This window comes from Orycteropus afer, unplaced genomic scaffold (genome assembly GCF_000298275.1).
Source record: "Orycteropus afer afer isolate SDZICR_OR568_19922 unplaced genomic scaffold, OryAfe1.0 scaffold00269, whole genome shotgun sequence".
NCBI lineage: Eukaryota > Metazoa > Chordata > Mammalia > Tubulidentata > Orycteropodidae > Orycteropus > Orycteropus afer.
In genome coordinates this window covers 233,920-257,339 of record NW_006921856.1, presented here as the reverse complement: position 1 = coordinate 257,339, position 23,420 = coordinate 233,920, and the positions used below count along the sequence as shown (strand labels likewise).

At 36.3% G+C, this 23,420-nt stretch overlaps 1 protein-coding gene across 1 annotated transcript in view; it reads right to left on the bottom strand.

The window, feature by feature from the left end:
* Nucleotides 1–564: 564 nt before the first annotated feature.
* The window catches only part of XRN2 (5'-3' exoribonuclease 2), a 115,561-nt gene continuing 92,705 nt past the window's right edge, over nucleotides 565–23,420 (bottom strand). The window contains exons 25-30 of the mRNA XM_007950360.2: nucleotides 21,900–21,968; nucleotides 21,667–21,798; nucleotides 19,610–19,737; nucleotides 9,766–9,829; nucleotides 3,413–3,551; nucleotides 565–630 (exon numbers count right to left, since the gene is read on the bottom strand). Of these exons, the coding sequence (XP_007948551.1) occupies nucleotides 565–630; nucleotides 3,413–3,551; nucleotides 9,766–9,829; nucleotides 19,610–19,737; nucleotides 21,667–21,798; nucleotides 21,900–21,968 (598 nt within the window). The remainder of the gene's footprint in view (nucleotides 631–3,412; nucleotides 3,552–9,765; nucleotides 9,830–19,609; nucleotides 19,738–21,666; nucleotides 21,799–21,899; nucleotides 21,969–23,420) is intronic.

Here is a 23,420-nt window from a genome sequence, read left to right as displayed (position 1 = left end):
AATACTATATATATATGTATACGTATATATATATATATAAAATAAGAACACCAGAGACCAGGGTTTTAAAAGTTCTTTTTTTTTTTTAAACTAAAGTCCAGAAATTTTCATAAGACAAGTACATTAATGAAATGTTTCCAAAGAAATACTGAACAAGTAATGTGTCTTAAACATATATACTCTAGTTGGCTGAGAATTTCAGCTCAAGAGTTCAAATCTAATTCTTATGCATTAAAAATCAGCATGGATCTTAAATGATCTAGAATACACTGTGTTTTGAAATTCACAGCTGCTTTGATTTTTTAACCATAGTGAAAAAACTGTAGTCCTATTTCATCAAATATGTTTTACAAGCAATAATAAATTCAGATCCACTGTATTATGCAACACACATCTTTGGAAAGTAACATAAAACAGATCAGATCAGTAGAAATATACACAGTTAAAAGAAATGCACAAAGTACTGTAGTTTTGTTTAAAACTACTACTCAAAAAAGAAATCTCCTTTCCACAAATAGCATAAAACTACAACGATGAAAGGATTCGGGAAAACTTTACAAAAGCCTAATTCCAATTGTATCTTCCTGAGGGTGGTGGCAAAGGGTATTTCCTTCCTTCTCTGGGATACCCCTGAAAATAAACAAAAGAAGAAGGTTTATTTTCTAGATTAACAGTCTTGCAAATAAATTAATCTTTCATTTTTATGGTAAACCACACCATAAAGAAGCTGAATATGTCTTAAAGGTATAGCATGTGGAAGATCTCCATAAGTAGGTGCTTTTGATTCAGAGCTTTACACAATCTTGTTACAAAGTTGGACATTACTACACATGCTATCACTGAAAACTGACCAAACAATATAAGCTTTAACGACCACTTAAGAACTTCCTAAAATGCACACAAATGAAATATAATTAAAGTGTCTTGGGTAAACAACAACAATCTTCTCTCCCCAGCAATAACACAAGTCACATTGTGGGTAAGGTGCACACATCATAATCAGACATACTATGCTAGGAAAAGTCACTCTGCTTACTGAAAGCAAAAGCCTGACAAATCAGATCACTTAATAAGCAATTAACTGTAGGATATTTTATTTAGCAATATAATGGTAGAGCAGTAACTAAAAGATTAAGTTATTATATAACCATTACTGGTGACATTTATAACATATCTTACAGTATGATTACAAACATAAACACAACACATACAAATATGACATTCCATCCTAATTCCCTTTCTAGACCTTTAGGATTCTAACATGGACTCTCCCATTTTGCCACTCACAGCACTAAAATAGTTTAAATTATGAGTATATGCAGACCCTCAAAGTCCAATGTAGGCAAAATTTACATTTAGTTTTGTTATATAAGTTTCACTAAATATAGTGAAGTCATAATTCTGTTTTAACAACAAACTTCTGCAATGTTAACAGTGCTTCAAAAACTGTGATTTAATACAAAGTATCTCAGTGAAATAAACTGGGAAAAAGAAATGTATTTCCAAAAGGTTCTGAAAAAATGATAAATTTACTAATAGGTTCATATCTTCAAAGAATTTTACTTCCTATAACAACAGAGAGTTCCTTTAATGCAAAGATTGCCTCCACTGAAGGAGACAGGACAGAACAATGAACTAGGGTCATCAGTCTAGGGGAATCAGCATCCTCAGCTCATACAGAGCTGCCCAACTGTATGATGTTTCACTTCCTAACTTGGAAAGTGAAGTACTGGACTGAACATTCTCCGAGGTTTCTTCCCGCTATGTCTTCAGTTCAAAAATATTATTATTGAACCCACTCCTGTGGCTTCAGGCCAAACAAAAGACAGGAATATGAGCTGAACATTTATATTAGATGGATATACTCCTTGGAGAGATCAACCATGGGAGAAGAGAAGGGCTGTTTATGCACAGTGAGACAGCTTGGGGGGCAGGAATGCATGGGACACAAGGAAGAGGTGGCTATGGGGAGGAAGTGGGAGGAGAGCTTATGGGAGATTACAGTCAATGTCATGAGACAAAGTGTATGTGAACTGCTGTATGGAAGATGAATTTGCTCTGTAAACTTTCACCTAAATCAAAATAAAATTTTTTTTAAAATTTATCATTTAAATTGCCTAGTCTCATCTAGACTATAATAGCATAAACAGTCTCAATCTACTGATAAGATTTTTTCAGAGACTAAGGTTGAAAGCATTCAAACTAAAATTCTATGAACTTATTTTAATAAAATAAAACAAAATCCACTTAAAAGGCATTAACTATTTGTGATTAAGGTCAGGTAGACAGAAACTTGTAAGACTATACAAAGAAGTATAAACAATATTTTTCTTTTTTTACCCCTTAATTAAAGATGTAATTATTTATTTATTATTATTTTTTTGTAAACAGGATTTTTCTTAACTACCAAGAGGAAAACAGAAATACAGGACTTACATAAAGGGGCCATGTGGCAAGAACATGAGTTAAACAACATGCAAAGTATCACAAAGAGGGCTGTACACACACACTCCCAGGTAAGCAATTTAAAAACACTTCACACTGCTGCAGGCATCCACAACCACCACACATCTTGAACAGCAGCATTCTCATCTTGTTCTCTGGCAAGGGTTCAATTAAAGAGCATATAAATATTGGCCAAAGTGTCAAATTCTGGGGGAAATTAAGGCAAATAGTTTTAAAACTTGGTAAAATTGGATGCTACAAAGAGAAGAAAATGAACTGATAAAGCTTACATCTACAAATTTATCTAGAAAATTCTACTTATTCAATGGTATAGTTATTTTAAATTTAGTGGGAAAGTTATGTGGACAATTATTAAGGAGCAATTTCCTCTTTCAATGAGGAAGGATATTGGCTGAATCAAGTCAGATTTGCAAGAAGAATAAAGACAACAGCTGAAAAGTTGGATTCTTTCAGCTTCCAGAAAATTACCATCTATTTTGGGAGATCAAAGGGAGCTCTGGTAGCGTAGTGACTAAAGCACTTGACTGATAATCAGAAGGCTGGTGGTTCAAACCCACCAGCCACTCCTCGGAAGGAAGATGGGGCAATCTATTTCCCTAGTGATACTGCCTCAGAAACCCAAGGAGCGGTCGCTATGAGTCGGGTCCGACTCGATGGCACATAACAACAACAAGTTTCTAATTAAAAGAAAGAGCAATATTCTTAAAGGAAACAATGTGTTTTGGTGACTGACCATATTTGGCTAAATATCACCAACTGCCATGCTTTTTGGATTGGAAATTCTTCAGCATCATCAAGGTATAATCCATTTAGTGAGTGGACTCAAGTTCAGCTAAGGTAATCTGTCAATATCCACAGATGTTTGTAAGAGAATACAGAGTTCCAAGAGGCATGTCTAAGTACAAAATGAGAAGTACACTTTTCATCCCACAGCCCACTTCATTACCTGTCTCACTGTGCGATCATCACGTCTGGGTGGATATCCACCAGGCCCGCCTACTAGCTGGTACTGGTTTGGCTGGAAGGCTGCATTTTGGGTTTGGAGCATCCGGTTCCATGGCAACAGAGGCTCAGCCCCAACGCCTCTGTGGAAAGTATCATGTGTGCATTAGAAATCAAGCCTGTTACATAGTAAAAACCCTTGAAATGGCAGGCATCATCTCCAAATTTTAGGACAATCCAATTTGCCCGAATTTGTTGTATGGGATATGCAATATCCAAATGGTCTTCATGTCCCTTATATCCTGTGTAGTCTAACATGCTTTGCAAAGTATCAGTATTTATTAAAAAGAATGTTTTAAATCAATTGAACCACAAAGTCTGACTTCCAAAAATATTTTGTTCATTTTCAATTGTGAAATTTCCTTTTAAGTCACTTAAAGACTTGGACCCAAGATCACCAATTTGGCTACATTTAAAATGCTATCCAAAGAATAAACATGTATAACACAAGAGAATGAGGCTTTATTTTAAAAAATGTCCAGACTCCTTCTTGAACTCCATTCTTTCTAGTTAATTGTAGGCTGAAAATGAATTCTTACTGCTGAGTATTTTGAATCCAGGGTAGGGGACTTGGCTGTTTTTTCCCATCCATTATTCTGCTCAATATGTCAGAAGGTCTGATCGGGAGGAAACCTTTTCAAGTTCTATTGATGCAGCTTTCAATTGACCACGGTGACCTAGCAACATGAGCACTAATTGGCATAGGCTGACTGGCATTTGGTGTACAGTTTACATGGGAACACAGATTCAACAGCTATTATAACCCAGTTTGCCGTCGTCCCAGATTACTAGTTGAAAGAAATGTTTTAATTGTCTTCAAGTGCCTATTTTAAGTCTGCAGATACAAAACAATAGGTATAATGTATTACATCATAACTTAATTAAAAACTGTCACATAAACAATGTAGCAAAGATACACATTCTAAAGGCAATAACCATTTAAGATACAACTTTCTCCTTGAGCCATTTTCCTCAACTTCCATATAACAGAATATTAACTACAAATAATGAGCAAAAGCAAAATTCTATAATATTTTTTAACTTTAGAAGCTTCTGGAGTCAGTTAAAAGATGTTAGGTAGAATTACAATAAAACTTTAAATTTGTTAAAATACTAACTAGCTGATACTAGCTTAATCATACCAGGATATGAATTTCACTTTTTGTGTCTTTACAGGAAAAACAACCTAAAGTTGGGCTCCTGGATAATGCATTCTTCTCAGAGCTATTCAAGCCTGAATCCATCCTCTTTACCTCCCATTCTCCTCCCTTCATTTGCAGCTTGCCTTTTTTTCTCCCAAAACCCTAAGATAATTATTTGTGTGTGATGGCTTTATGGTAAGAACAGATCTCTGAAGAACTCTAGAAAAGTCACTGCTATCTTCAGTTAGTGGCTGAAATTAGAGCTCTAACAATTTAATTCAAAATAAAATTAAAAATACGTCTCTATGTTACGAAGAAATGCATGTTTAGGGCTTTTAATTATTTTTCAGATCATTATTGATGCAAGTGTGTTACAGCAAGAACAGGTCTGTGCTGAAGACAGAAATGGTCTCCTCCACTCTCTGTAGGAGTGAGGAGCTAAGATTTGTGCTGTGACCAAGAAGACTCATCAAAAGTGGGCCCCTTAAGGCAAAACTAACACACCAATAATGGAACTCACACATAGTATTAACTATGACCAATGCTTTTTTTTTTTTTTTTTTCAGTTTTACAATGATAAAACTCATTCAAATGAGTTTCAGGATAATCTGCTGGTATGAACACTCATTATCAATGTAATTCAAAAACAAGCTAGGAACAAAGCTACAGGTTAGAAACAAAAGTTCTGCTTTTGTTTTGAAATGATTTTATGTTTTTAACATAGGTAATTTTTTGTTTTTAATGTTTTGCTTTTTTTAATTTTAATTTTTTTATTGTGATTTGGGTGAAAGTTTATAGAACAGATTCATTTTCCATACAACAGTTCATATACATTTTATTTCATGAAATTGGTTGCAATCCCCACCATGTAACACTCTCTTTCCCACTTCCTCCCTGTGGCTATCTTTTCCTGTGTCCTTTCCCATGCATTCCTGCTCTCTGAGCTATCTCCCTGTGCAAATACGGCCCCTCTGACCTCCCAGGGTTGACTGTTCTAAGGACTATACCTACCTGGTATAAATGTTCACCCTATTTGACTGTCTATTGTTTCATTTGAAGCCATGGAAATGAGAGTTCAATTTCAGGCCCAAAGAGTGACTAGGGGCCATAGTCTTGGGGGTTTTACCATTCTCTATCAGACCAGTAAGCCTGTTTTTTTCAATGACTTTGACACACAGGTAATTTTTTTATGATAAATATCATTAATAATTAGAATTAAGACTGAAAGAAGAGGAACACGTACTACTCTCTTCTGTCTTTTGTTAGCAGAAGGCCTTTATTTTCCATAATATTATCATATTTTCTATACTAATTGTGTTAGTCTGCAAAAAATTATTAACTAAAATTTGCCTAGGATAATACATTTTAAGATTTTGGATGAAAGCATTGAGATTAACACATCTTAACAAAGCCTCCCCTGACAAGAACGTGATGGGGCAGAATTAAGTGACTAAAGGAACTCAAATGCTGGGTATCTGTGCTTAGTATTAATATTAGGTTATTCTTCTTTGTTTAGGAGTGGCAGGGGGGATGTTTCTGTTATATTTTTAAATCAAATGAACATATGGATTGTAAGTACTAACAAAAAGCAGGAAATTATTCAAGAAAAAACAGTGTAGTTCTTGACCAAGCATTCAAACTGTGCAGTGAAAAGTAATGAACGAAGAGTAAGTAATATCCAGTTCTAGTGAGAATTCCACTCCTTACTAATTGTGATATCTCAGGAAAAGTCAGAATGACTATAAGCTTGTCTTTTTTCCTCTATGTCTTGTATGAGTCAGGGCTGACTCGACAGCTGCAGTGTAGTAAATTACTTAGTGTGGCTTTTCTACCCGTAAGTGTTTGTAAACCCCAAGGTGGGATTTTCAATGAGCAACTGAGGAGCTTCTGATTGCTGAAGTTGTCCACCTGGAGTATTTCTGTTGGGAGTGGCACAAAACAATGTTCTGGGAGATGCCCACTCTCTCTCACGTGCTTAGAGTTCTGATGCTGTGATTGGCTAGTTTGACCACCCTTCCGGGCTCAAAAGGAGGCCTCCTGGAGGCAGAACTCTCTCTGACATGCTGCTGAAAGAGACACGCACCCCTGAAAGAGACACGCGGTGCTGGGAAAGAGACGCAAGAGACACGCATTGCTGAGTGAGACACCGAGGGACCAGTGCTGCTGGGAAAGAGACTGTGAGAGACTGTTGGCCGAGGGACGGTGGGCTGGGAGAGAGACTGAGCATTTTTCTTGAACTTGAATTGTAGCCTGGTACTTCCCTAATAAACCTCATAATCTGTGAGTTCTGTGTAGCCACTGCAGCGAATTATCAAACCCAAGAGAGAGGTGGTGGGTGCTTTGGGAGGAATGGTTGGTGAAAGGGCTGGAGGGAGGCAGCATGTCTGGCCTTGCAGTAATAGGCCTTGGTTTACTGCTGGTAATCCTGCCTTCCCCTTGTAGGGTTAGAGGAGGTCAGAACATGTGGCCTCCTTGTCGTTTTTGTAACGGCACATAACAACAACAACAACATGTCTTGTCAAGTCTGAATGGCTGGACTGACAAGTGCTACAGAAATGACTGATGGAATGTATTTGCTTATTTGTTAACAGACTAACAAAGATGTTTAGAACACCAAATTCAAACTTGGTTTTCTTTATGATAAAATGGTATATTTCTTAAATGAGCATGATTCAAGGGCTTATAAGACAGAATTCTAGTATGCTCCGCATTTAACTTTTGCTTACAGGCATCACTTTAAGTAACCTGAGAGACACTAAAATATAAAACTAAAACTAAGCCAAAAACACCCATAAAACTTGTCCCTAATCTGCTGGGTTAACAAAGTTATTCAAACAAAAAACCAAATCCTCTGCCACTGAGTCAATTCTGACACATACCAACTCTACAGGCAGAGTAGAACTGCCTAAATGGTTTCCAAGGCTGTAAATCTTTATGGAAGTAGAGTGCCTCATCTTTCTCCTGCAGAGTAACTGTGGCCAAATATTTTAACCACTCAGTAACACCAGTACTCAGCTTCAGCAGGGTAAGAACAAGAAGCTGATGGTTTCAGGGCAAGGGAAGGGAAAGTGATGATGATCTTAGTATAACTTTTAATGTGTAACAAGGAGAGAAAAGGAAAATAGATGCTGAGGTTGAGGAAAAAGAGTGCCCCAGAAGTAGATCCTTTACTTTGTTTGTAACTATAATGCAACCAACTCCTCACTATCGACATGACTGAGTTCCAAAGACCAGCACATTATTGTGAAAATGGAAGATGACCACATTAGATCACAAAATGGAGGATGACTGACTGTATCATTACATAACTGCCAAACCACTGAGAATAATAGCCCACTCAAATTGACACTTAACCTTAACTATCATAGCCAGCATTACTCTTGCCTCACAATTCCGTGTCCAAAATGTATGCTATTAATGCACAAAACAGTTTAACAGATTTTTTACTGTTGTCGTAAATGCAAAATGTTGGATAATGAGATAGGCGATAGATGAGGAATAGATGTATTATGCTCAGAGTAAGCAGACTGATGAATTTTGTTTGAGTGAAAAGTTTCTCAATAAAGAATAGCATGGGACAGTGACTTTAAGTAACTATTGAACTTCTGGGCATCTCAACTCTAAAAATAACAGCATCTACTTCAAAGTACTGCTAGGAGGAATAAATGAAAGAAGTCATCTTTATCAGCTTAACATACAGTGTGTTAACATGTGCAGATATTTTGAAAGCAGACAATAAATATCAGCTATTACCAGTAACATGGGAAAGCATTTAGCAACAAAGTGGGAAAAATCAAGTCTTACAATCAAACTTGACAAAATAATGCAGAAAGACTGATATTTAAAATGACATCAGTTCTAATTAATTAGACAGAACAAAATACCTAACTGGCAGCCTTTTTTTTTTTGGAGAAAAAAATTAGCCCTTACTGATTTGTTTCAAAATGAAGTATTATGAGGGTGATGAAATAGCATATTCTGTGTGCTTTATACGGAAACCAAAACTAAACACAGGTACCATCAGTCATACAGCTTACAAAAGTAGTTGATACTGTTACTGAACAATTAAGGAAAATGGTTCCTCTTATCCTCTTGAAGAAAACAATGGAATGAAGTTTTGGAATCTCTAAAGAATTTCAGAATTTTCTTAGAAGGGGAGCAACAATTATAATCCAGTTTATTAAAACACTGTTCATTCAGATGTGATCAGATCAGAGATTGCTATAGCAGAGAGTAACAAAAGATCAGAAATGAGAAGGCAAAAAAAAAAGGAAGTCTTACTACAAAAGAGCTCAATGTGTTTTAGCATTTACCAATGCTGGCAAAACTAGTATGCAGTGATACATTTTAAAGCTCCCCTTTCAAAATTATCCTACAGATGCTAATATAATTATTCATAACAAGCTAGCTGTCTTGTCATGTAGAGTCCATCTAACTTACAAGCATACAACTTATCAATGAAGGAACACATGTAAAACATCCCTTATTATTAAATCATGTCACATTCTTTCTATTCCATGGTACTTATTAGACTGCAGATCCCATAATCCTCTTCTGAGTCCCTTCTGCATTTAATTCAGTTCAGTCTTAAGTAGTTAAAGAAACTGTTTTCAGTGGCAACTAATAACTACTGACCTACAGTGACACTGCCCTACAATAGGCTTGTCAGCCCTGAAAAAGTTGTACCAAAGAAGCTGATTAGGACTTCAAGAGGTTTGTAGCAACAATCAATGGTTGGTCTGTACTAATACTCTGTTGCCAGCATAGAAATGATAAAAGTAGAACACCATTAGTTATGCCTCATTAAGCTGCATGGTCCTTCTAAAAAGAAATTTGTTTAGCCTGTCTAAAACCTAATACAGTTTTAAGCTCTCTTGTTGTATTTTTCAGGGCAATGCTAAAGCTCAAATAAAATAAAAGACAAGAACCAAGAAAAGTAAGGAAGTATATAAACATGAATCTTTTAATTCAAAGTGTTAACCTTTTATTTTCCTTCCTAAAGGACAGGTGCAAAAGAAATTGTTTTCTCTCTTTGGGGGAGATAGATAGGGAGAGGAGTGTATTTTAAACAATGGAGATGTTAGATTCTAAAAAGCCTGTAAGCTCCAAATGTTGATGTGGGGAAATATTTCAAAATCATGTTTACTTTTATTACCTTTCAAATCTCTGCTGCTGGAAAAGGGGAGGAGGGCCTCGCCAGGAATCTTGGGGCCTCATATCTGGAAAAAAAACATGTAAGGCTTAAACAGAAGGTTTTTTTTTTTTCCCCAATAACCACAATTCAACTACCTCCACATTTTATAATGAAAATTTCTTGGGGGAAAAATCTGAGATAGAGTGTAAATCAAATAAACTAGGAATATATAATTACACATGCTCCAAATAAAAAGTAAGATACCAACAGTGTCAGCAAATTTTGTTATTTTTTAATTATTTTTCCATTAATAACAAATTATCATTTTAGTCACCTTAACCATTATACTCAAACACTGTGTGTGTGTGTGTGTGTGTATGTGTATATATATATATATGTGTGTGTATATATATATATATATATATCACACTCACTCACTCACTTACTGCCATCGACCCCTCCTTGAGTTTCTGAGGCAGTATCACTACAGAAGTAGATTTCCCAACCTTCGTTCCGAGGAGTGGCTGGTGGGTTTGAACTGCCAGCCTTCTGGTTAGAAGACAAATGCCTTAGGCACTAAGCCACCAGAGCTCCCATATCTATTATATATATATAGTATCTGTCTCTCTCTCCCTCTCTCTCTATATATACATACACATACATACACACACACACATATATTTTACATTTATATTTTAAGTGTGCAAAAGGAAAGGTTTTATATTGTTTTTTCCATAAATACAAACTAAATGAGTAACTTTAATCCTAAAATGTTTCTTCTAGCCATGTAAACTGGAGAAGGCTGGTTTACCTAGCTATGTGATGCACATCAAAGAGCATACAACTCTCCTCACAGACACACTAATGAAGGGACCACCCACTTTTCTCTTATTCTTTGAGTCAAACCTTATCTCCTAACACAAAGCTGAAATATCAAGAGTATAAAACACCATTAACTGGTGCTGTTCTAAACAAACTGACCAGTAAACAGGATGAACAAAATACCTAACTGGCAGCCTGAGGCAATCAGCACTCAGCAAATCAGTCTCAGTTAGTGCTGCCCAGTTCCAGGCTCACACTTACTTGGATGGCCTTCAGTGGAATATGAGCATGACCTAATTAAAACAGCTGGTTCCAGAAGTTGTCTATGTGTTCACTGTGAGAGGACAGTATTCTCCTCCCAGACTCCTGAGACCCGAGGACAACAAAGTTTACCATAATGTATTCAGGCTCACATGTTAATTGGAAATACAAACTAGAACTATTCTTTTCAGAATTAGTTTCTTAAAATGTCCAAATACAGCTATAAAGGGACAAAGTTATGATAACTTCTTGGCTACAGCCAACCACCCTGAGGGAACAAGCAGTTGGACATGTGGGCTGGGGATCATGTTTTCAGGGGACATCAAGTTCAACTGGCTACCCAAGAACATTGTTTCACATCCTACTTTGTTGAGTAGCAACTGGGGACTTAAAAGCTTACAAGTGGCCATCGAGATGCAACAATGTGTCTCCCCTCACCCAGAGCAAAGCAGAATGAAGAAAACCAAAGACACATGGAAATAATTAGTCCAACATGATCCTCAGCGTATATGACCACGAGACCAAAAAAACTAGATAGTGCCCAGCTACCACTGTCAACCACTCGGAAAGGGATCAGCAGGAGATCCTGGATAGAGTGTGAGAACAATATGGAACAAAACTCAAAATCATTAAAAAAAAAAAAAAAAAAAATCAGGTTTACTGGTCTCATAGAGCCTGGTAAGACCCCTGAGACCATGGTCCCTAGTCACCCTTCAGGCCTGGAAATGAATTCAGTCCTGTAGCTTCCAGCCAAATGACAGACAGGCATATAGGATGAACATTTATATCAGGTAAATACACTCCTTAAAGCAATCAATCATGGGAGAACAGAAGGACAGTGTTTACACAGGGAGATAGCTCAAGGGGCAGGAATGCACAGAAAAGGTAGACACAGGCAAGAGGTAACTATAGAGAGGAAGTGAGAAGAGAGCTGTTACATTGTGGGGAACTGCAATCAATGTCATGAAATAAAATGTATATGAACTGCTGTATGGAAAATGAATTTGCTCTGCAAACTTTCACCCAAATCTCATTTTTTTTTTTTTAAAAAAGGAGAGTTACTTTCTTAAAAGAAAGAAGAAAAAGCAGTCAAAATTGTGCTTTTCAAAAACCCACAATGTACAACCTAGAACAAGTCAAACTGTGCAATGCTCCCTCAAGTCTGACTGCTCACAAGGACTCCTACTTGAAGCAACAGACTACTATCATTCTGGGCTTCTTTCCCATCTCTATACAGCTAAAAATGCCACACTAAAACATTTTCCTAAATCTGGACAGACTATGCAGTGGGCGCAGTTGTACAGTTAGTTCTCCAAGCAGGCCCATGGGCCTTCCTCACTCTCCCCGCTCATCCACTGGGATCTTGAAGGGTGAAAGCCTTTCTGTGAAAATCAATAGAATCTTCCCTTGGAAGGGACTGGGAAAACCCTTTACTGACCATTACTTCCACACAGAATCTAATTTTGAATTGACATAAAGGTGGTAGCTCCAGTCAATTTGAATTAAGTTTATCTTTCTCATCTAAAAACCAAACTATTAGAAGTCAAACTTAGTAACAATGCTGAGGAAGGTTTCATGTGCTTTGCAGGTCATCAGACATGTGCCATTCATGCTCAAAACCTGAATGGAAACTCAGGAAACTAACTGTCATATATCCACAGAAAACGAGGGGAGAGAATTCCCTATTCTAGATCTAGAATAACTTTAGTATTACTAACAGATTACAAGGAGCTCTGGTGGCGTAGTGCCTAAGGCATTTGACTGCTGAACAGAAGATTGGCAGTTCAAGCCCACTAGTCACTCTGCAGAAGGAAGACTGGGTAATCTACTTTTGCAAAGATTTACTGCCTCGGAAACACAAAGGGGATAGCTATGAGTCATAATTGACTCGATGGCAGTGGGTTCGGTTTTTTGGAGTTTAATACAGACTATATACGAGTATTAAATCATAATTAGAAAAAGTAAAACCAGAAATGATTATAAGAACAGTAGTCATTTCATCAGTACAGCTTATTTCTAGTGTAAAACTTAAAATACTTTTACTTGGACACACAATATTGTTTTTAATGACCGTTTATGAGAAAGTAATCCACTGAAAGTAAAATAAAAATTAGGCCATTATTCTTTGATTATTACTTTGTTTAACTTGAAGTTCACTGGTCTATTCAGATTGTATAAAAAAATTAGTAGGAATCAGTCAAAATGTTTCCCAAAGTATTTTATTTTGGTGCCTTCACATATATAAAAAATGGCTAATACAACAAAAGTCAAAAGAAATACAGTGTATTTCACTTAGACCCCCATCTAAACCCCTGTACTTCACATGGCCCATAACAGCTGTGGGTACCCCAGAAACTCACTGCTTTTTACCATTAAGAATAAATTCCATGATTCTGGTTCTGTGGTATTTTTTTTATCTATGGTATAAATCACAGAATATACACACTCTATGTTGCTATTGTTGTTATGTGCCATTGAGTCAGACCCAACTCATAGCGACCACTCCTTGGGTTTCCGAGGCAGTATCACTATGGAAGTCGATTGCCTAACCTTCCTTCTGAGGAGTGGCTGGTGGGTTTGAACCGCCAGCCTTCTGGTTAGCAGTCAAGAGCTGTAAGCACTACGCTACCAGCGCTTATAAATGCTTCCATTTAAAACTTAAAATCAAATGAAGAGAATAAAAAGATAAATCTATATTAAGCAAAATCTTCAAAAGCATTTAGCCCAATTTTTAAAAAGGGGGTGTGTAGCCAGAAAAAAACCTTGTATATTTTCTCCTAGAAACAGTAACAGATGGAAGGAAAGGCATCATAATCAGTAACACATATTCATTATATTCAAATATACTCTATGATGGAATAAGCATATTTATATTTCTGAGTAGAATTTAAATGTAAAGTTCATTGAGTAGAAATACAAATGCTTTTAAGAACTGATCTCAATAGTCCACATATACATATAACTTGAAATGCCTAGAAAACAGCAAAATTCTGTATTCCATCACTTCCAGTAAACCAGGTGCTTCAACTTTCTCTTTTGCCATTTCTCTCCTCCAGAACATTTTTTTCTAATAAATAAACTCAAACGTGAACAAATTATAATTTTTTTTGTTAAAACCAAAGCAAATTTTCCAAGACTTTTGTTGTTGCTCTATTTTGCAGAACATCTTTTGCCATCAAATCCAAAATGCAAAAATAAAAGAATCAAAGGAATAATTCAAGGCTACCTCTAAAGAAATCTCTTCATGTGGCTCTGAGCAATACGTACACCCCATAAGTACTCATAAAGCAGAAATATTTCCTGGTTTATAAGTAATGAAGCAGACGGTAAAACAACTTACTATCATTTCTACGACTCTAACTGAAGATCCATTTGAGAGGAAGAAAAAAATTCTGATAGTGAACTGTACTTTAGAAAGGTAGATAGGAGAGAGGGAAAATGACAGTTAATTTTTTTCCTTTGGTCTTTAAAAACTTATCCTTTCTCTAGAGCTCTAAGGCCACATAAACCAAGGCTGCTTCTCCACTAACTCCTGAAGTGACAATTTACCTAATCAGCACAGCAATCACTGAAAAGATTTCATGTTTACTGATTGCATTATTCAAAACTCACTTTTCAAATGCAGCTGACTGACAAGTTTACTGACTGAAATGAAGAGAAGTCACACATCTTGTTGTAGAAAACAAATGCTTTTATTCACACTGAGTACTCAGGTCTGTACTTGACACCAACAAGTTATCAGTACCGGACAATTATTCATCAGCCAAAAACAAGCACAGATGACACCTGACAGAGTGTATAATTTTAAAACAGTATAATTTTACACCACATGAAGAAAATAACTGTAATACTAAATGTTGTTGTTATGTGCTGTCGAGTTGGACCTGACTCATAGTGACCCCTCCTTGGGTTTCCAAGGCAGTATCACTAAGGAAGTACATTGCCCCATCTTCCTTCCGAGGAGTGGCTGGTGGATTTGAACCAGTAGCCTTCTGGTTAGCAGTCAAGTGCCTTAGGCACTATGCAACCAAACATTTTTCAAAAATGATTAAATGGGTTAGATCTCAATTTTATTTGACTATAGTTTTCACCAAATTTTAAAGTTCAAAATTCTATGAAAAAGAAAGTTGATCTTTGATCATATAACACTTTCACAGTACTTACTGTGTCAGGAACTGTTTTAAATATGTAAAAATTTAAATTCAACCTGGATAACAGCAGCCCTTTGAGAATTATTATCTGTACCATTTAGGAGATGACAAAACCCAGATCCAGACAAAAACTTGCCTGGGGACACATGGCTAGTAAGGGGCGCAGCAAAAGCCAGAGGCTATGTTCTCTTAACCACACTTATGGTTGTTAGCTGCTGGCAGAGTTAGCTCATAGTACCTCTATGCACAAGAGGATCAGATGCTGTGATTCATAGGGTTTTTCATTAGCTGATTTTTCTAAAGTAGATCACCAGTCCTTTCTCCCCCAGTCCATCTTAGTCTGGAAGCTCTGCTGAAACTGGTTCAGCATCACAGCAACATGCAAGACACCACCGATGCATGGTGCCTAGGCTTCAGATACATAGGATGGAAAGTGAACCCGTGTCTCTTGCACACAGAGAAGGTGAGAAATCTACCAGTGAACCACCACTGCCCCCAACCAATACACTAGTGTTCCTTTAAGTTTCACCTACACTTGTGCTTTTGGTTGAAGTAACCCTTCATGTTGTTTTCCAGGCATATTGTGGAGATATTGTGGGTTTGGTTCCAGACCACTGCAATAAAGCAATTATCACAATAAAGCATGTCACAACAATTTTTTGGTTTCTTAATGCATATAAAAGTTATGTTTACACTGTAAAAGCCCATTGTCATTGAGTGGATTTTGACTCACAGCAACCCCAAGGCTGTAAATCTTTATGGAAGTAGACTGCCTCATCTTCCCCCTGCAGAGAAGCTGGTGGGTTTGAACCACTGACCTTTGGGTGAGCAACCCACTATGCCACCAGAGCTCCTTTGTTTACACTATACTAGCACTCCTCGGAAGGAAGGTTGGGCAATCCTACTTCCGTAGTGATACTGCCTCGGAAACCCAAGGAGGGGTCGCTATGAGTCGGGGCCGACTCGACGGCACATAACAACAACAACAACAACATACTAGCACAGTGCCTAAGGCAACTGACTGCAAACCAGAAGGCTGGTGGTTCAAACCACCAGCCACTCCTTGGAAGGAAGCTGGGGCAATCTACTTCCGTAGTGATACTGCCTCGGAAACCCAAGGAGGGGTCGCTGTGAGTCAGGTCTGACTCGACGGCACATAACAACAACAACAATAGTCTATTAAGTGTATTAGGAAAAAGTTTGAAATATTGTGAGAGTTACCAAAATGTGACTCAAAGATGTGAAATGAGCACATGCTATTGGAAAAATGGCACCAATAAACTTGCTCAAGAGGATCAGATGCTGCGATTCACAGGGTTTTTCATTAGCTGACTTCTCGAAAGAAGATCACCAGTCCTCCCCCATCCCCAGTCCACCTTAGTCCAGAAGCTCTGCTGAAACTGCTTCAGCATCACAGCAACATGCAAGACACCACCGACACAGAATTGCCATAAACCTTCAATTTGTATTAAAAAAAAAAAAAAGCACCACACCATCTGTGAAGCACAACTACAGTAAAACAATGTATGCCTGTACTTCAGAAGAACCAGCCTCGATTTCCAAGCTTCTCTATTAGGAAGCTCAGAAAATTTAGGATTTCAAGAACACAGAATTAGGAACTTGAAAATTATTCTCAATTATTTTCAGAGTTTAGGACTGACATGGCGACACATATCTAATTAAGACAAGGGAAGAAAACTAACAAAGGAGCTCTGGTGGCGTGGTGCCTAAAGCATTTGACTGCTAACCAGAAGGCTGGCAGTTCAAACCTACCAGCTGCTCCACAGAAGAAAGATGGGGAAATCTACTTCCAAAAATATTTATCACCTCAGAAACCCAAAGGGGGTTGCTATGAGTCAGAATCGACTCGATGGCAGGGAGTAGAACTAGCCAATTATACCCTACAAGCAACAAATTCATGGTTCTAAGGAAGAAGATGTCATTGGTTCATTCTTCTGGTTAGGATGAACTTTAAAAAGCGCCTCACAAACAAAGACTATCATCCAAATTAATAAATCCACAAGGGACAAGAATAGCTTATTTGTGAAAGCAAAACTGTTACGTAAGAATACTATCAAAGTAGCAATTAAAAACAAGCATATCTTAGAGATATATAATTCCTTGTGTAACAAATTAACAAGAACTTTTTAAAAAAATAATACTTTGTATTGATGGGAGTTGGGGATTCTCACGTGGAATTACTAGATATGTAAATTGGTATACCGGAGGGTAATGTGGTATTAACCAAAAGCCTAGAAATTCAATATATTTTTTGATCTAGCAATAACATTTCTGGAAATTTAGTTTCAGGTAGAATTATGATAAAGGAAATGTAAAAAGATTAGAAAGCATTATATATCTGAAAATTAAATAATACACTTCTAAATCTAGAAGTCCAAAAATATTATGACTGAAGTGGTAATTTAATAAATGACATGAAACTTGGGGGGTAAAGCTAAAGTCATGCTTAGAGGATAATTGATAGCACTGAAAAAAACATATAGTAGAAAGTGAAAATAAATCACCTAAGTCTTCATCTCAAAAAAATTAGAAAAAGAATAGCAATTTAATGCTAGGGAAAGTAAAATGGAATAATGAAGACCAAAAAAAAAAAAAATTAATCAAGGGAGGAGACAAAGAAAACAAAAACCAGCATAAGTTACTAATACCAGAAATTAATTTTTAAGTCTTAGGGATATTAAAAAGGAACTCTGGTAGCATAGTGCCTAAGGCACTTGACTGCTAACCAAAAGGCTGGCAGTTCAAACCCACTAGCCACTCCTAGGAAGGAAGGTTGGGAAATCTATTTCCGTAGTGATATCACCTCGGAAACCCAAGGAGGGATCGCTATGTTATGTGACTCAATGGCACATAACAACAACAGAGATATTAAAAAGAAATTCCTCATAACCATCACCTTGAGAAATACTGGCTGAACTGAACTCACCCACAAAATTTATACCTAACTCTAGCACTTTGCAGTGCCAACTCATTTTCCTATATGGAAAAAGAGGCATAAGAAAAAAGAAACTGATTAAGAAATGTGTCAATAAATAGCTGGCTTAAAACTGGACATGCTTTTGCCATTTACTGGTAAAATCTCAGGGCACAGACATCTCTTTCAAAGTGATTAGACTCTTCTGTAGTATGTGGAATGGCTTCTTCCTATATATACAGAAATACTCAGAAATGTTATTTGCCAAATCTTAGGGGGAGCCAAGCAAATCCCCAACAGGCCCACTAAACTCTGTGTTCATGATATAAAATAAAACTGCTGTAGTTCAAACATTTCATGATGGAGTTTAACAACATTTCATTCAATGTCATTAGTTTTAACCCTTACAGTAAAGCCTCTTAATTGTAGGAAGGAAGAAATGAGGGAGAGAAGGAGAGAAAATATACAGCGAATAGGTACCCTGAGAGAAGAGACCTTTAGAACCCATCACAACCATGCTAAGCACATTACAGGTCCTCATTAAACACTTCCCAACAACCATCACGTTAATCTGACACTTTCTTTGATAACTACAACTTTAGTTTAACAAGCGTTCTAAGGACTCTCTGCAATAGATTATGTATCTTTTTTAATTTCATTTTTAGGAACTATTTCAAATATTCAGAAAAAGTTTTTAAATGACATGATACCCAAATTTAAAAAACATTAGTATCTTGCCACACTGTTTTTTCTCCCTTATGCTGCCCTTGTCTAGTGGAGTAGCAACCAAACAAGCAGGAATGGGAGAAACAAAGGCTTCATGAAGACAGTGGTTTTGAAAACTGGGCACATAATTTATGCTTTCTCAGTAAAAGGCATAGCCATGGAGCTCAAAAAAGAACATTAAATGGGTATATGATCTCAAATTGACGCAAAAACTTAACCATTTTTGCTCTTTTCTGCTGCAAAATAAATGACTTGTAATTACTTTGATAGTATTTCTGCACTTGCCAAAAAATAAGTTATGAGAGGTAAGGGAAAGGCCCAGATTCACAGGACTACACGGTAAAGGTCAATTCCTACTTAATTACCTAGCTTTCTCTTAGGTAGTATGGAGTTAAAATTTGGATTAAGGGATACTGTTATTTCTTTCAAGCAAATAGGTGGTGGCAACTCCCTATCTACTGCAGTTGATTTACTTGCCAAAATGATTACATTAGTGGAAGGAAAAGCAATCAATTCCACATACTTCTTTCTGCAAGTAGGTGACTCAGAAAGATTTATAAGTGAAGATAAGGAAGAAACCCAATTCATTCAATTCAAATAACTATATATAGTCAAAAGAAAAATACCTGAAAGTGTTCTCTTACAACTCTCCTAAATCATTTATTTTTATAAGTCTACTATGTCTGCCCCCAATGCAATAAACGTTAAGCACTGAAGGCTAGGAACCAAGGTTTGCTGTAGTAGAGTGAAACCTGTGAAAGCCAAAACTATCTAAGTCCAAAACCTGTCAGAGGAGGAAAACAAAAATATCTTCCAGTAAAGTAAGTGACAGAAAAGTGGTAAGACTATACCTTGTAAAAGGCAGAAAACTTAAGAAACCCAAAATAAGTAAGGAAGTCCCGTCTAGTCCCAGCTCTCACTGTATTTCACTTAATTTAGTACATAAACTAACCAATTAGTAAAAACTTACTTGACATTAGTTTTGGAATCTGGGCCTGTCCTCTCAACAGTGGTCTGTACAAGTTTCCTTGGTAAGTTGCAGGTGGTGGTGCAGCATTGCTGTAAACGCCAGTTCCTGAGCCTCTTGGCATAACATGGCTATAACAGGATTCCACACACACACATGCCAAAAAAAAAAAAATATTTATAGATAATCCATTACATCAGAACTCACAAATCAAACAAATCTAGTAGCTTTCTCCTTACTACTAGAATACAACAAAGAGAAAATGTATAGTTAACACAGTTCAAAACTACACAATAGTAATGGGGACAGCAAATGTTTATTCATCATACCAAGATTCTTAAGAGATAATCACTTAAATAGTTACTAATTATACTACACAAAATAAATTTGTGTATTTTTCTTTTTGCATTATATTTCAGTTTATGTCCTCAATAAACCAACTGTTGCTATTACTCTACATAACACTACTCTAATCTTGCTATTTTCAATTCATTATCTATATCCAATACTTCCCTGTCTCTCTTTAGTCTTCATAATTATAATAGAATACTTCCTCATGTTGATGTCTCTTATTTTACTACACTGTTCCTCTCACTCACCACCTTTAAGACATTTCACATTTTTTATGATTAATAAATTACCATATACTAGGTATATCCAGGCATATAACATACATTTAGGAAATTGTAATTTTAATCAAAGGTTGAGAGTATTTTCAGAAATATGGCACTACTATGTTGCTTTGTTGAAACAATAATGCAAAAAGATATCAAAACTACTTTAAAATTGTGTTTCCCTTATTATTAAAAAGAACGAAGAATATAAAATTCACAACAACAAAAACTACTAAGATTGTACAGTGTTTAGTAACTCTATTCTAAGTGTTTAAAAAAAAAAAAAAAACATTCACTACTGTTGACTTGATTCCGACTCATAGCAACCACCTTTGGGGTTCCGAGGAGGTAAATGTTTATGGAAGTGGATTGCCCAGTCTTCCTTCCGTGGAGTTGCTGGTGGGTTTGAATCGCCAACCTTCTGGTTAGCAGTCAAATGCCATAGGCACTACACCACCAGACAGATACAAACTCACTTAATCCCACAACTTCATGAAATAGGTGTAATTATTATCCCCACTTTTCACAAAATGAAACTAAAGCACAGAGTGATTCAGTCACTTGCACAAATCATTAAGTGGTAGAAAAGACATTTGAATCCCAGCATTCAGGTTCCAAAGCCTGTGCTTTTAATCACTAAACTACACTGTCTCTCTTAATATTCACTTATAAAGCACATGCAGCTGGTGATCTTCTGCCTTTATCACTTTTTGGAAATTAAGGTTTACCTATGAATTAGAAATATGTATTTATGAATTACAATGATTAATTCATGAATAATAAAATCATTAATATTTCCTCTACTATGTTACTCTTTTTTAATCTCAGCTTTACTTGTTACCATTTTAAAGTCACCTCTCTATCTACAGCCTTATCTATAGCTAGGGAAAAGACAACTCAGTAGCTAATATGGGCAAAGAATAAAAATCAGAAATTCACAGAAGAGAAAATATCAATGACCAACAAACACATTAATAGGTACTCAATCTCAATAGTAAGTAGTGTTGAATTTAAATGCAAACTCAAACAATGGAAAATGTATTCTTTCACTGTTCAAGCAAGTGGGTAAGCAAAAGTAGCTTTGGGAACGTCCATAATGGTTAATACTTTAAAAAAATTCTTTGTCATACATTAATTCAACTAAAATTTTCTTTAGGGCAATGAGAATATCTTAATCCCTTCAAGTAACTGTCAGAAAGACAGTAACTTAAAGAGAGAAAATAATGCAATTTTCTTTGACTATATAAAGCAATATATATACATTAAAGAAACAGAGAAGTGAATTTTTAAATGAATGAAAGCATTTTACCATAGTCATTAAAATACCAATGAAATAGTTGTATTTTATGTATCTTAAATATTTGTGTTATATATACTCACAGCTTTTTGCTTTCTAGTGATACAGAAAAAGCAAACTTTACAAAAGTATAGAAATCCACCACTCACCCCAAAGTCCTGAACGCTGCCTGGTCTAGGTGGACAGGTCGTCGGTCACGATTAAAGCCCAGCTGAGGTTTCCACTGTCGCCCATTGCTCGATTTTTCCCAGTCCCCAGGTTTCAATACTGGTACTGGTTTTCTGACCATTAAAAAAATACAACATTTTAGTAATAGGGATAAGCATAGGTCTATACACAATAATCCTAGGTATCTTATATTTTGTAATTGCACTGTTGTTACCTTGCTCCTGGAAGCATTACGGCTTTAAAAACATAATCTTCGGCAAATTGTGGGTCTTTAAAATTAATACTGAAATAGAACAATAAATAATTCAATAATTTTATTAACTCTTATTAGCCTGGCTTAACTATAAGGTTAAGTACCTTTCATACATAACAAAAGAACCAATTCAAACCAATCAAAAGTTTTCTCCAAAAGTTATTTTAAACCAATTGGTTAATTATCTTCCTCACCAAACTGCATTAATTCTTAGTATACAGCCTTCACATAACTTTCTTTGTTAATAGAGCCCTTTTCTAACTAACTGTCAGTGATGACAGAAAACTGAAAATAAATAAATAAAATAAACTGTCCAAGCCCTTGAGAAATTCTGATTTAATAATGGAGACAAGTCAAAGATGTTTTAATAACAACAATAAAAATATTAAAAAACAAAACCCCTTTCATCTTGTCAGTCCCTTGGACAAGATTCGCCATCTACCTACCATCTTAATAGGGATTAGTTCTTGTTGCAATAAAGAAAAGATGTTATCTGCCAACTGAAATATACACAAAGGAACAAAATATACACAAATGGCTAAGAAATCTATAGGAAGGTGAAGGAGGACTATCACTACACTTCCCTAGTCAGAACCCTGCATTCTGCTCTTCTACTATATGTTTCTTTGATAATGTAATGGGTACAATCTAAAAACTACACAAATACCAATTTCATAGTTGTATACTCAGTGAGAATAAGCTGTGGCAAACATCCTTCCTGTGTGCATGTGTGTGTCTACCTCAAAGCTTGATAAGTATGTAAGTCTTCCTTTCGTCACAGCAAGGGTTCTTTGAGGACTCTGGATGTGTGCCAGATTAAATATTTAAGGACTCATAATATCATTGTTAATAATGCTGAAAAACTGTAAAATCTAAGTGTATCAATAATAATGGACTGGCCAAAAAAAGACAAAGGCACCACAAGAAAACTATATGCCAATATTCTTTATGAATATAGATGCAAAAATCCTCAACAAAATATTAGCAAACAGAATATAACAGCATATTACAGGAATCATATACCACTATCAAGTGAGATTTATTCCAGGAATGCAGGGGTAGTTCAACATTAGAAAAATCAATCAACATAATACTCCACACATCAATAAAACAAAGGAAAAGTGTTGGTTACCAGGGGTGGGAGGGGAGGAGAGGTGAGGGAAGGCTGTTAGACAGATAGAGAAAAGTATTGATTTGGGTGAAGAGAAGGGCAATGTACCAAATGTGAGTGACCAGTATGGCAGCACTGAGGATGAGAAAGACATAAAAAGGTACATGGGAGGTACAGACAACAAGATGAACCCTTTTGCGCATACAGTACTGTGTTATCAGTGAAGGCAAACATGGGTATATGGATGGATAGATGGGTGGGCAGGCTAAACGATTAGGTGAAATGGGGAGTGTATCCAAGAACATATATAGGGTTGGCAGACAATGGTCCTATAAGTTTATGTGAATGATCAGAATTCCCAGGTGTATAGT